The sequence below is a fragment of the Streptopelia decaocto genome (genome assembly GCF_964273445.1).
Source record: "Streptopelia decaocto genome assembly, chromosome: 2".
Lineage (NCBI taxonomy): Eukaryota > Metazoa > Chordata > Aves > Columbiformes > Columbidae > Streptopelia > Streptopelia decaocto.
This window is the reverse complement of record NC_138655.1, coordinates 63,013,765-63,028,124: the sequence shown is the minus strand read 5'-3', so window position 1 is coordinate 63,028,124 and position 14,360 is coordinate 63,013,765. Positions and strand designations below refer to the sequence as shown.

Genomic DNA, 14,360 nt, shown 5'->3' with positions numbered 1-14,360 from the left:
TAAAAAATCTTTAGCTTCCAGGATAATTTTTTTTTCATTTTCAAATATTTGCAATCTGTCCTCCAAAGGAAAAGCGTAACTTAAATTAAGCTGACATCAATACTGGCAGAGCCTCTTCCTTGACATAGGTTTGGACCTGGATTTCTCTGGATGTAATTACTAATTCCACTGTGGTTTTTCCCCCCTCCCTTTGTCTTTTCTCTCTAGCCGAATGAGTCTTTGCAGTGGATTAAGCTTGTCAGTAACAATAACACAGGGCCAGATTTAAGCAGCATGGTGTAGGTTTCCTTTGGAATGTAAGAGTGATGACTGGTACTCTGTTCATGGCCCTGCGTGTTACCTGCCCTTCTTTCATCACTTCTGGTCTTTCTGAGAGAGAAAAAAAAAACAAACAAAAATGCTGTGGTGTTTGTGCCGTGGTCTGCCATTGTCGTGTGACCTTAAGATGCTGTGTTTCAATCATTAGATCCTAAAAGCGTGTTTGCATCCTCAGAGCTGGCACGATGCCCAACAGCCACAGAAGTGGCACTAAGAGCTGGGAGAAAAAAGAACATCATTCCCTCACACCCCACACTTTCCAACTAGGAAGCTGTACTTCTTACAGCTTATTGTGGCTTGTTTAAAACAATTCTGGGTGCAAACAAGCAACCATCATGCAGGTCCCATCATCTCAATGCATATCCTCTTTCCAGAATAAGACTTAGTGGAAAGAAAAACTTGGAAAATTGCATTGCTTGCTAAACTGGCACTCTGAGCTCAGTTCAGTCTGCGTTGATTTAAGGATCTGGCTTTAACTAGGCGCTTTAGCATAAATTTAACTTAAGCAGCAAAAATTTAAGTTAGTTATAAGCTAACTTAGAAAAATGAAATCTTTTCAGTTAAAGTAGAAGTTAAAATTTCCTTTCTTCCCTTCTGGCTCATCCCCGGACAGTGTAGATTCACACTTCCATTTTTAGATGTGTAAGTGTGTGACTCGGTGTAAAGACTGCAAGTGTTGAAACTTCTGAACTTGCAGCCAAGTACACTGACCTCAGCCTTTACATTTAAACACAGGGAGGACCATTTGGGCAAGAAGACAATGTTGGAAATAATGATTCAAAACACAGTGAAACTAGCTTTACGCTCTTACAGAAATGACTGGCAAAGTAAACTGTACACGTTGTGCCTAAAACAGCATATGAAAACATCATGTCTCTTACTCCAGCAGTGGTTTTCCTTTCCTTCTGCAATGAGTATTAAATTTGGCACCAGGAGGACACTGAAAGCACAGAGCTGTTCTTAGCAGCTGGGTGCTTGGAATGGCACAAATTCTAATGGTGCTTAATCCAGAGCACTGGGGAGATAATTTGCCAACAGGTGGGAGAAAACACTGTCACCACCAAGCGACAGTAACCAGGGGGTAACAAGGCCTGCTGGGGAGGGCATCGCATGGCTGGGTGCAGACTGGTCAGGGGACAGAGACCATGTCCCGTGGTAGGGACAGCCCTTCCATGCCCGGCCAGGGCAGCACTGCTCCTTTGTGATATGATGTGTTCATCGCGAGGTTTCTGGCTGCTTTCAGCTCTTTTGCTGCTCTCATTGCTCATTGTCTTGAGTGAGCGTGTGTGTGTCTGTGTGTTGGCCGCGGCAGTGGGCCCTGCACTGACCTCACTCCCTTGTCCCTCCCCAGTTACAGGACGGAGCACCCAGAAGCCAGAGGCCACCTGAGTGAAGCTCTCACCGAGGACACGGGTGTGGGCACCAGTGTGGCTGGCAGCCCTCTGCCTCTGACCACAGGGAACGATAGCCTCGATATAACGATAGTTAAGCACTTGCAGTATTGCACACAGCTCATTCAGGTACCAGATCTAGCTCATTTAGGGCATGTATTACAAAATCTTCCCTGCAGGCACTAGTGTGACTGCGATGTAGGGTATGAGCAGGCTGACAAGGTCAGATAGAATCATAGAATCATAGAACAGTTTGAGTTGGAAGGGACCTTCAAAGGTCATCTAGTCCCTGCAATGAGCAGGGACATCTGCAACTAGATCAGGTTGCTCAGAGCCCCATCCAGCCTGGCCTTGAATGATTCCAGGGATGGGGCATCTACCACCTCTCTGGGCAACATGTGCCAGTGTTTCACCACCCTCATTGTAAAAAATTTCTTCCTCATGTCTAGCCTGAATCTCCCCTCTTTTTATTTAAAACCAGTGCTGCTCATGGGAGGCAGTGAGCCACGTGGCTGAGACAGCCATCATGATGGGGTGAAGGTGACACTAGAAAATGCTCCATCACTTCTGTACTGGTCCATCTCACAGCAGAGACCTGATCTGCAAACTACAGGGAATTTTGCAGGTGCTGCCCAGCAGGACTGATGGGCAGTGCAGCAGATGACAGGGCCAGCCCTGGGTTACAAATGTCCACTAGCTTCACTGAGATGTCCTCAGTGAGATCAGTCCCTGGTTAAGGCAGCCCATGTCTTCAGAGGTAAAAGAGAAGCCCGTGGCCCCCAGACAAGGCTGTGATTTTCAGGACCAGAAACTAATTTCTGCATGTGAGCTGGAAAGATTGTCTGCAGCACACAGAGTGAAGGCAGCACATGACAGCCCCCCGGGACATAAAAATTGTCTGTTCGTGCACGCAACTAAAAAGTGCAACCTTTTAGAGGGTTTCTTTTCAGAGCCCAAGCATGGAAAATGTAATTTTAACCCTCCAGCAAGCCATTCTAGCAAGTGAAGGCATCATGGTTTTCCTGATGAATCTAAACATACTGCAGCTTCCTCTTTGCAATTATTTGGATCTTCCATCTTAGATGTAATTAGCTTTATTTTCCCAAAGGCCCACTGAAACAATACAGAGCAAGTTTTATTCCAGCACCCTTAGTGCTGAGCTGGACACTCTGCTGGCTCACAAGTATGAGAAAAAGGGAAGTTTTTGGCTTAAATACAAGAGTACACAGTAAATATGCAGCTGGGGAAGGCGAACTTGAACTACGTCCACACGTGGAGCAGATTTGATATGAACAATATTTACATGGAATGCTGAAGAAAATGCAGATGTCAGCAGCAGGGAGTATTAGCAAGGATAAAGAACCAAATTAATAAAGACACCTGAGTAGTTGATCAGAGCTGAAATGGAGTGGAGAAAGAATGACCTGTGGTCTGCCTCCACGCAGATATGTCCTCAAAGTCCATGGCATATGTTGTACGAAAGTCAGATTAATATTATTTTCTGGCTTTAAGGCTTATGAAAATGGATTCCTTCAGCTTTGCAGAGTGTATAAATTGGAAATTAGCTTATGCAGATGGCTGCTTGGATACTCAATAGGCCTGGATCTGAATGTAGATGTTAAAGATATGAGCAACAATAGGTATTAACCAGGACAATAAAATTTCCAAGAGACAAAAACACTTTTGAAGTTAAGGAGATCCCACGGTTTCTGACAATGAATTTGCAATTGCAGTTATTTGGGTGCCAAAAGTGTTTTGGAGGTTTTTGTTTTCTTCTGAGGTTTAGTTTTTTGTTCTGTTGTTGTTGTTGTTGTTTTGTTTTGGTGGGGTTTTTTGTTTGGTTGGTTTGGTTTTGTTGTTTTGTTTTGTTTCTGTTCAATGACTTCTTCTCTTCCCATCTGTCTTCATCAGCAAATTGTATTCTCCAGTAAAACACCATTTGTGGCAAGAGGCCTCCTAGATAAGCTGTCCAGGCAGATCCTTGTGATGGAGAATATTGCAGAGATCACCACTGAGAACCTGGGAAACATCGCCTCCCTTACTGATGGTAAGAGATAAGTTAGGGGGGCTTATTTTTAAAAAGGGTTTGTTTGGGCATGTGTGCCTGCTAAAATAGTCGCTGTGCAGACCTCACCATCGCTGCAGGAGATGCCAGCATAGTCAGGTCAACTCACAGTTACCAGCAGAGGTAGCAGTGAGTAGAGTTGGTCAGGGGCCTTATTCTATTTGCAGTGTTGGTATCCAGAAATAAGCAGGTGAGAAGAGAAAGGACTTATCCTGCTTGATATACAGAAGATGCACAGAGGTCATTGCTGCAGTGGGGTGGGGATGCTGCCATCTCTGAAGAGCCAAAATCTGCCTCTCTTTCCTAAGGAAGGCAGGATCTGCCTTTGTACTATCAGAGGCATAAGACATCTCCTCAAACACTTTATCCAAAAGGCTATTTTTAGTCATCTCTGTGGAGATCTATTAGATATTTGTGGTGGTGTTGTGTCTATTTTAAAACTTTGAAAGAGTCTGACAAACACTTAGTTACTTACTCTTGTGAACACTCTGGCAGGATAGGTAAATATACCATGGTCTATTTATTTTGTGTATCAGAAAACTGAGGCAAAATTGAGTGACTTACTCAAGGCCACAGAGCAGTGCTGGGACAGAGTCCAGTTTTGTGCAGACCACTTGCAGGATTCCCCTAGTATTTCATGGTATTTAAAAGGATGAGATGTCGGTGCCCAGAACTGAATCAGGAGTAAATTTTCTCACATCCTACCAGGGGAAACAGAAAAAAAAAAACATGTTATGAGCTTGGGGTGAGCCCATGGTCATGCTCTGTGAAGGTAATGGCACAGGGTGACCCACCAAGCAGCAACTGTCCATCATTGGGCTGGGGTGAGATTTCCTCCACTCTTACCACCTTTTCTCTTCTGGAAGTTGATGTGTCCAGCATGGCTTTGTTTCATTATTCATTTTGTTTCCTCCTCCAGCTATTCCAGAGTTTCACAAGAAACTATCACTGCTGGCTTTCTGGATGAAGTGTACTGGCCCTTCAGGAGTGTATCACACATCTGCAGACAAGATGATGAAGCAACTGGATATCAATTTTGCCACCACTGTGAATGAGGAGTGTCCAGGACTTGCAGAAACAGGTACCAAGTGCTGCAAAAAAAAATTTGTTGGTCATCAAAATGGAGAAGAGTTGTATACTGGGCTTTACTCAATCTTCCATTTGTTTTCCAACCCCTTGGAGATCTGTTTTGCCACGGCTCCAAGATCTCATTCAAAAACTAACCCTACAACTCTTGAAACAGTTTTGGCCCAAAATAATAAGATCAGAATAGGACAAAAAGGTGAGGTCAGCAGAAAACAAAAGATTGTTTAAAGGTTTATGAGCTAATCAGGAATAAGTCTTTTCCCAAATACAGGTTTGTAAGTAACTCAGTGAGGTAGGAATCCTCTCACTTAATTTTATGTGTCTGTGTAATGTCCATTCCCCATTACAGTTCACTGGGATGGAATTAATATGCAACCAAGTGAGTCTATCTGAATATATAGGTTCCTATTTGGAGTGAGATTTACCACATTTACCAGCTCTCCCTGGGCAAGAGCAGGGATGTAGGGTGACTTCCTCAGATGTGGGCACCTGCATTGCCTTGGATAGTGTTTTTCTTCCTGCTCTGCACTACATCTCTCATAGACAGTGACTCAAACTGGCTTTCTGCATGCCACGTGCTCATGCAGGAGCATAAAACAAATAAAGCCAAATCCTGTGTCTGGGCCCACCTCCCTTGCTTCAGTGGTGGTGTGGAGATGCAACTGGCAGTGCATGTGGATACCTGTTTAGCGATTCAGGACGTTGTTTGGGTAGAAAGGATGCTGTATCAGGTAGGAAGCTGCACTACCCATCCATAAACTAGCAGAGGCTCATCCTTACAAAGATATCCTCTGGTGATGAGAGCTAGACAGGGAGAAGGTCTGTCTAGCTTCTAACCACAGTTGAGGTTAGAAACATTGGGAAGCATCTGGCTTTGCAAATATGTTTATTTCTGTCTTTGAAGTGGAAATGTGGCATTTTACCAGCAGCTTTTGCCCTCTCTGACGCTTCCCTTTTTCTGCGGTGCCTGCAGTCTTCAGGATCCTGGTGTCTCAGATCCTGGACCGGACAGAGCCTGTCCTTTACTCCAGCATGTCCTCTGAGATCATCACCGTCTTTCAGTATTACAACTATTTTGCCAGCCACAGTGTTAATGACCTTGGAAGCTATTTGCTGCAGCTCGCAAAAGAAGGTAGGATATCTAAATCCTCATGGCTAATGGGGGAGTACATTGGTGTCCTTCTGAGCTCAGCACAAATCAGTTCAGCCCTGAGGCTGATTTTACAAAAGAAGTGGGGAAAGGAGGCAAGAAAGTGCCTTGGATATTAAGTCTGAATGCACCTGAACAGTTGTACATATAAAGGGAAAGGGGCTGATGCAGATACACCCTCAGACATTTCTATTTCCATATTCGAATGAGAAAACATGTTAAAAGAGTTAGTTTTTAGAAAACAGCTGATAGTGGTGGGCTGGACCCAAGGTCTGCGAAGTTTTCTGTGCCCATGGCTTGGATGATGTTCCAGTCTTTCACCATCCTTTATGGAGAGACCTTCTGAAGTGCTGAGATCTTCTCCAAAGGCATGGGATCACAGCATCTCAATGTTTGGCAGGCTCTGCTACCAACAGCTAAAGCGAGAAGCAGACGCTCCACAGAGCATGCTAGACTGCAATCCCTGGCAAGCCAAGTTTTCTTTCCTATTTGAAAGGGAGTTTGAGGAACCTTGCCTTGTTTTCATTTTTATTTGGGCATACTGGGGAGCTTTTGCTCAAAAACCTGGAAAGAAAAAGGCACTTCAGCCCACCTCTGAAACACATTAGCCATGGCGTTCGGTGGAAGACACCAATCTGCCTAGGAAAAGCTCTTGCAAAGATGCCCTGGAAGAAAATACACTGACAATACTGGGTTTCATTTGTTCTAGAGAAGACTTACATCTGCCAGCAGAAAGTGACATTTTGACAGGTATGTCCTTAACTCTGGGCAGGCTTAAGTGCCCCACCTAGCCCATCTCTTCATCTCCTCTTCTGGTAGAACATCTGAGAAACTGGCCCAGACAATCCCCCATGTAGACACACTGCAATTTGGATCCAGGGAATTGCTCAGATGGGGATTTTTCATGTCCTTGGTGTGTGTAGTAGAAATTGATGCTTGTTAGCAGAGAATGGAACAGTCTGAAATACACAGAATTTAAAATAAGTAACAAGGACCTTCTTCCTGCACTTCTAGCCTCTGTGATTCAAGTGCTGCAGTCAGTGAAAGATGGAAAACTGCAGCAAAATGTGGCCAAAATAAACTCCAACAACCTTCCACCACAGCAAGAAGTTTTGAGAGCTTTGGCTTTACTTCTCAATGAAAATAAAAATGAAGTCAGTGAGACGGTGGCATCACTTCTGACAGCTACTGCAGAAAACAGGCACTTCAGGGAGAAGGTAAGTGGCAGAAAATCACCTATCACATAAGAGACCTGTATCATCATGACATTTTTTCTGCCTGAGTGTCTCAAATGTCTACACATATAGAATAATTGCTCCAAGCTTGATTTAAACTGATCCTGAGGGATTTCCTGCCTAATTTTCCTGCAAATATCCAGGTCTGTTTCTGTCATGATGCCAGTCTCCTTCTACCTGTCATTACACTAAACACGTACTAACTAAAACTCTGCAAGTACTTACTGAGTGCTGTGCTCTCCAGCTATTTGCCACACTTCAGCATTTCTGCTGGCCTGCTTCAGACTTGGCTTCAGTACAAGGCTTCAAGGCAACAGTCCCCAGCATCATCAACATGCAAAGACATAGGTCTGAGATTTTTTTTTTTAATTTCCAAAGAAGGCTGGCATCTATGGGACCTCCCATCATTTCTGGAGGGGATGGTCTGCCTTGGGTGAACATAGCTCGGCTGTGAGGTCTAAGATTTGAGTTGATCACAGATACCAAAGGCAACAAGCAGGGCCAGATTAAACACAGAAATTAAAGAGAAGGGAGAAGAGGAATAAGAAGAAATTAGGAGCTGGCTTCTACCCTTTCATGGCAAAGCTTTCTCTACTATCCTTCTTGTTCCCTGTGAGGAGAGAGTGAAAGAAAATGCAGCTGGAAGAGTGACAGAAGGAAGAAGGAAGAGAAAAAGGAGCTCACTCTTTGCTGTTTTTCTCTGTTGATTCAGTCTCCTCTTTGCTTGCCCTCTCACCTTATCATCTTCCATTTTTGCAGCCTCTTGGTATCTCATACCATCCTTCCCCCTCCCCACTGTCAAGGAGGCAGCATCTCAGGGAAAAAATAACTTTCTCCTGGGACAGGTGTGTGTAGCTGATACCTGGTTCACTGCCTGCAGGACAGACCACAAGGTGCCTTGTATGAGGGCGCTGTGCAGCCTTACGCTGCAGACGAGTTCATTGCGCAGCCGACTGCCACCGAGATTTGCTGCCCGTGCTGGTTTTGTTCACTCAGTAATAGCTATTAATTTCTAGGACCAAGCCATAAACTGGTTTAGCAGCTCATAATATCCTTGTAATAGTTATTTGCAGTCCCTCTGGGGTCCAATCCCAGCCCATTCACTACTATCCCTACATTAGAGAGATCATCTCAAGGGTCAGCTTTTGAGCTATTTAAACTCTAAGGCCCATTTAAAGCTTTTTGAAGATTTATGTAGAAAGGCCTTCAAGGGTGCCAGATTGTGATTCTCACTTTAACGTGAACTTTTCGTCACCTACATCTGGCCTGAGACTTCATACTCCCCGTGAGCTATACCTAGTAGCCTGGCCTGGATCTGCTGTAGGGAATGATCCCACCACATTACCTGTGCATCTCTGTCCCACATGTCACTGTCAGGGAGGTGGGCTGCAATCCCTCTCTCTTTACTGGCTTAGCAGTCTCAACACTCACCCTTCTGCTCCACACAGGCAGAAATGTTTTCATTGCTTCTTTATCTGTTTTCAGGCCTTGATTTATTACTGTGAAGCACTAACCCAGCCCAACCTCCAGCTGCAGAAAGCAGCTTGTTTGGCTCTAAGATACCTCAAGGTAAGAGAAAAGGAATTCAGTTGTGGCACTAGGCTTTATTTTAAAGAATGGACATCTGTGAGGTACAAATAATCAAATAGAAATTACAATAGCAGTGGCAGCAGTGCTTTTGTTTTGTATTGCTGCACTGCATCCTTTTACAGGTACTGTGCTGTCTGGGAATGGTTTAGAATCTTTGTTTCAGAAACAGCCAGGCTCTACGATGATGACAAAGCTTTTTCCTCCCTCTCATATTGATTTGGGGAGACTTACTTCCACGCTACAGAGAAAAAAAATATTCATCTGCAGAGTACTGACTGAGAGGGGAAAAGATCATCCTCTCTCAGGATAAAATTAGCTGTAATGCATCTGTTTTTCAGCGGGAGAAGAGAGAGACAGGTCGCAGCTCATTTTGTGACGCCACACAGAGTGGCTGTAGGCAGCAACTACAAACCATATGGACAAATAGCTGGTACATCTGGGTGCTACAGCTTCAGCTAGTGTCTGGTACCATTTCTGCACTCCCATGACAGGAAGGAAAGACGCTGCTTTTGTTTTGGCTGTACAGAGCCATGGGAAACAGCAGTCGCCTAAAACCAGCTGGTATGGGACACTGAGCCAAAAAAATGTGTTCCGTCAGACAAACCTACTGCAGACTGACTATTTCTCCTTCAAAACTGGTCCCTGGAGAAGACATCTCTAAAATGTAACTTTATCCCAGACAGAATGATATCATCCAATACATAATCCAGTATTGTTTAAATACAGAAAAACCATTTTCCCCAAACAAGATGCTGGCAGGAATCTCACAGAGGCAACGGTGAAGGGCATTACACCTCCGCTGCATGCAGGGTGCAGCAGGGTTTGTGATCTCTCAGGGAAAGGCAGACTGGGAAACAGTGGTGGGAACTGGTGCTAGACACATCTAACTTGAGCATTGTAGCCCTGATGCATCTCGAACAGTAAGAATGGCAGCTGCTGAAAAAAAAAACAGCGAGGAAAAGGACCTCCACCATTTGGGATCTTCAAATAAAAAGCTGAAGCCTTTCTGACAAACGTTATTTCAAGAATGGGAATGCTCTGACTGAGAGGTGTCTGTGGATGAGCTAACCCAATGGCAGCCTCATCCACATCAAACCACGCTGGCTGCACCAGGTCCCACTCTGCGTCTGCGTTGCTGTGGCCCCATCACTCATGTCAGTGTTTGAGCTGTAGTCATCAGTAGACACCCACCTCAGTCTTGCCCTGAGTCAAGCACAAGTGACCATGTTCGAGATGGGGTGGCGAGATTTAATGGTTGCAGTAGCTAAGCCCTGATTTGGAGTATTCTAGACCTCACCTGAGCCCCTCAGATCGACAAAGCTCACGCAAATCCTAGCTCTGTGGCTCAGAGCATCTTCCGTGTGCCACACCAGCACAATACCTGCCCTTCCTTTCACTATTCTCTCTTATTGTATTAAATAGCCTGCCAGAGACACTCTGACAGCTGCTCTTCCCAAAGGCCTGACAGTTTTGTAGGAGAGAACAGGATTATTCCTTGCTTTCTTCCCAAAATAGGAAAGGCAAGGCAGAAATGTGGAAATGTCAGTGAGTGCAGGTGTCAGTGAGGAGCTCGTGGTTAAGAGAGAGGGCTGGTCACCCAGCATGCCCTGCTAAAAAGTCTGTCCTCATCTTTCTTACAGGCTCCTTTTAAGCACTGGAAGGCTGCACTAAGGTCTCCCTGGAGCCTTTTCTTCTCCAGGCTCAACAACCCCAGCTCTCTCAGCCTGTCCTCAAAGGAGAGGTGTTCCAGCCCCCTGATCATTTTTGCGGCCTCCTCTGGACCCTCTCCAACAGGTCCATGTCATTTCTCATGTCCCCACCAAGGCCCTCCCCTTGGAGTAGGAAGGGCAATACAGAGGATGGTCGCTGTTTCCGCGCAAGGCTGTGAAATAAAACCATGGTGCATGATGCGGTGCTAATGCGGTTCTCTTTGCACTTCCCAGGCTGCTGAGAGTATTAAAATGCTGGTCATGCTCTGCCAGTCTGACAACGAAGAGATCAGAAAAGTGGCGTCTGAAACCCTGCTCTCACTTGGTGAGTTGCCTGTCTTAGAGAAGTATTTGATTTTCTTTTTCAACAAGGCAGCACGTAAGGCACCTGAGTTAGACAAACGTGAGACTCTAAATCAAAACAAAACTTCACCTAGAGACTCAGGTTAGAAAATATGTATTCTTAGAAATAAATCATTTTGAAAATAATGAAAATGGACCAAAAAGAGAGAAATAGAGTTGTGTGAGTCTGGAAGGGGAAGTACAAAAGGAAGAATAGCAGAGGAGAAGTTGACAAACAGAAATAATTCATAATGAATTTGAACACCAAGCAGCCTTGAGGAGACAGGACTGGCACACTGCATGCTGCCTATCATACACCTTCCTCTTGGGGATCCCCTCCCATCACCCCTGTAGTGCCGTTAGCATTGCCAAGCATTCACTGAATCTAAATGATCTTTACATGTTTATGTGGGCAGACCCCAGCCTGCAAATCCTCCTTGACACAGTACCTCAGGCACCTTGTATTGACTTTCATTTGTCCTTGAGACCACAGATACCCTGTTCATTAACCTGTAACCTGGCTGCATAGCAGTATGTGACTGCAAATGTGGCTGCACAGCTTCAAGGCCCCAATACTTCAGCAGAACAGAAAAACTGTATTTATCTGGCCTTTAGGCTAAGCATGAATTTCCACTCCACGGTTTGTGTGTCCATCTGTAACTGCAGTTAGGCAAGCTCTTCAAATGTACTCACATTCACCGGTTCAGCAGGAATTCACTCTGCTGCTGGACGTGTTATTGCTCAGGTTATAAAACAATGAGCCCAGAGACAATCTTGTAAGCTCTGGAAGACTGTACTGCCATTCTTTGAGATGACATACAGAGACCGTTTTGATTTCTAATGGCCAATTCAACACACTAAGCTCAATGCTATCTGCAGGTGCCTATCACTGACAGTACCTAAGAGAAAAGGAACTGAGAGACACAAATAGCTACATTTCACAAACATAGTGCTTCTTGCTTTTCAGCAATATATTAGTAAAGATGTGGCTAGACTCACTTCTTTAAAGTGCCAGGAACCGAGAAGTGGGGAAACTTTATACTGTCCAAAGTAGAAGTGGGTAAACCTCATCTGTCTCAAGTGTATCACAGCTGCAGCTGAGACCTTGACAAGCAAACCTTCATAGGTTGTTTACTGAGACAAGTGTACAGATACTGTCTTCTAATCATACAAGCCATGCCTGCTTCTGTTGTACTCTAGATAAAACAAGCAAACTACAAGACAAAATGTAAAAAATAATGCGAACATTCACAGCACATTAAATTTTTCCCAGTAATTTCTGAATTTGCCTTCAATATAAGAAATTTTAAACAGGGAAAGAAGTTACTGGCAGATCAGTAGTTTCTAACAGCAAAACATCCAGTATATTAAATGTTGTAGGGCAATTATAGAATAATTGAAGTTGAAAAAAAGACCTTTAAGATCATAGAGTCCAACTGTTAAGCTAGCCCTGCCAAGTCCATCTCTAAACCATGTCCCTAAGAACCTCACCTAAATAGCTTTTAAACACCTCCAGGGATGGTGACTCCACCACTTCCCTGGGCAGCCTGTCCTAGTGCCTGACAACCTTCCCATGAAGAATTTTTTCCTAATATCCAATCTAAGCCTCCACTGGCACAACTTAAGGCCATTTCCTCTTGTCCTATCACTTGCTATTTGTGAGAAGCGACCAACCCCCTCCATGCTACAACCTCCTTTCAGGTAGTTGTAGACAGCGATAAGGTCTCCCCTCAGCCTCCTTTTCTCCAGGCTAAACAGCCCCAGTTCCCTCAGGCACTCCTTACAAGACTTGTGCAATGATATAACACATTATTATGCTTTAACATTCTGCATTCAGGTGAAGATGGGAGACTGGCATACGAACAGCTGGACAAATTTCCCCGTGAATTTGTTAAAGTTGGAAGCCGCCGTGGAACCGAAGCTGCCACAGCTTTTTAGGTGAAAAAAAACCTGCCTACATTTCACAGTCATTCAAGTAGGAAGGAGCTGCACTTCAGTGTGGGGAGCAGAAGGAAGACTTCGAAGAATTCTGTGAGAGTGTCCCAAAATGTAGCAATTTACAGACTTCTTAAGGAAAAGCAAAATCTAAAACCCAGCTCAAGAGTTCCTATTGGCTTCTCTTTGCAGCTCATGATGGAACAGTTGGACGCTGAGGAACTGTACTTTGGTGACTGATTCATAGCAAATAATGTAATTGCACTTATTTGGCCTCAACAAACTTCTGTGAGTTTCTAGAATTTGGCATCTTCATATATTTTACTACTACATTTACCTCCTTGAAGTTGTCACAAAAGCCTGAGGTGTGTGATATTGTATTTAACAAGTACAAGCAGGAAGCCACCTAAGCAGGACTGCAAAGATGCTTTTTCTTCAACCCTGAGCTGTCTGCTGCCATGCAGTGACCCCAGCAACACACCAGCAAGCAGGGAACACCACTCAGCTTTCTCAGTTTTGTCTCAGTAATGAAATACATAGCAAGTTTCTTCAAGTTTTGCCTCCAGAAACAGCATGATGTAAACTCTGAAAGGTGTCACTTAGGTGACTCATTCTAAATGCCTCCCCTGGTCTTTTATTTCCTTTCTCTTGCCCTCCACCAACAAGCCATCATTAATCCAGAGATTTGTGAGGGGGAATCAAACAATCACATAGGTTTCCAAAAACTAAATGAAAAGGTAGAGCACATTTATTTATTCAGAGAAGTGAATACAGCTAATTGCACAAGTCCCCAAAGCCATTTGGTCCTGTAAGTCGCAGGCAGGATTGGATTCCATACACTCTAATTAGTGAATCATAGCTTCTATTGAGTGATTTCAATATAAAGAACTAGAACAAGCTGAAGAGGACTTGGGAGGGAGTAATAAACAGAGGGTGAAGTGAACATGTTCCCCCCCTCACTGCAGGGATTAAAGACAGCCAAGTGCTTCAAACTGTTGATTACGAGCCTTAAGTTAACAGAGGAGGTGAATAGAATTTAACAGAAGAGTGTTCCTGTACTGTGTTCATTATGCATGAAATGCTATTTAGATGTCAATTAAAGTATCCAAATCTGCATAGGCTACATAGAAAAGATTGCAAACAATTCACATCAAAAGGAAGCCTTGTGCGCCAAACACATTGGCAGGCAGGGGTCATTTTGTTTTGTTTTGGGTTGGTTTTTTTTTTCTACTGTGAATGTTACAACAATGTACATATCTGTATATTTATAAATATATATATTCTTCCTTTAAAAAAAGTACATTTTGTACAGTTCAAAATGCTTACTTGTTACTGAAGGATACAGGCTCTTTGCAGAAGGTGAAACCATGTCATGGTTTTTATACCGTGCTTATTCCATCAGCTGAATTCTTCCAAGGTGTCCTTTTGTAAAGACTTCAATTCCCCCCACCTTTTTTTCCATTTAGTTATGTGGCATTTGTACTCACCATATTTCCTATCACATTTAAGTTATAATAAAGATTATTTTTTAACTACTAA

At 43.9% G+C, this 14,360-nt stretch overlaps 1 protein-coding gene across 5 annotated transcripts in view; it reads left to right on the top strand.

The window, feature by feature from the left end:
* RIPOR2 (RHO family interacting cell polarization regulator 2) overlaps positions 1-14,360 on the top strand; it is a 72,213-nt gene extending 57,853 nt beyond the window's left edge. For 4 of the 5 annotated variants that reach the window (XM_082046587.1, XM_082046589.1, XM_082046588.1 and 1 more), the window contains 8 exons: positions 1,670-1,838; positions 3,621-3,756; positions 4,694-4,855; positions 5,834-5,992; positions 7,025-7,227; positions 8,731-8,814; positions 10,779-10,869; positions 12,724-14,360. In XM_082046587.1, the coding sequence (XP_081902713.1) occupies positions 1,670-1,838; positions 3,621-3,756; positions 4,694-4,855; positions 5,834-5,992; positions 7,025-7,227; positions 8,731-8,814; positions 10,779-10,869; positions 12,724-12,824 (1,105 nt within the window). In that variant the 3' untranslated portion in view covers positions 12,825-14,360. The remainder of the gene's footprint in view (positions 1-1,669; positions 1,839-3,620; positions 3,757-4,693; positions 4,856-5,833; positions 5,993-7,024; positions 7,228-8,730; positions 8,815-10,778; positions 10,870-12,723) is intronic. The other variant, XM_082046591.1, reaches the window with a different exon arrangement.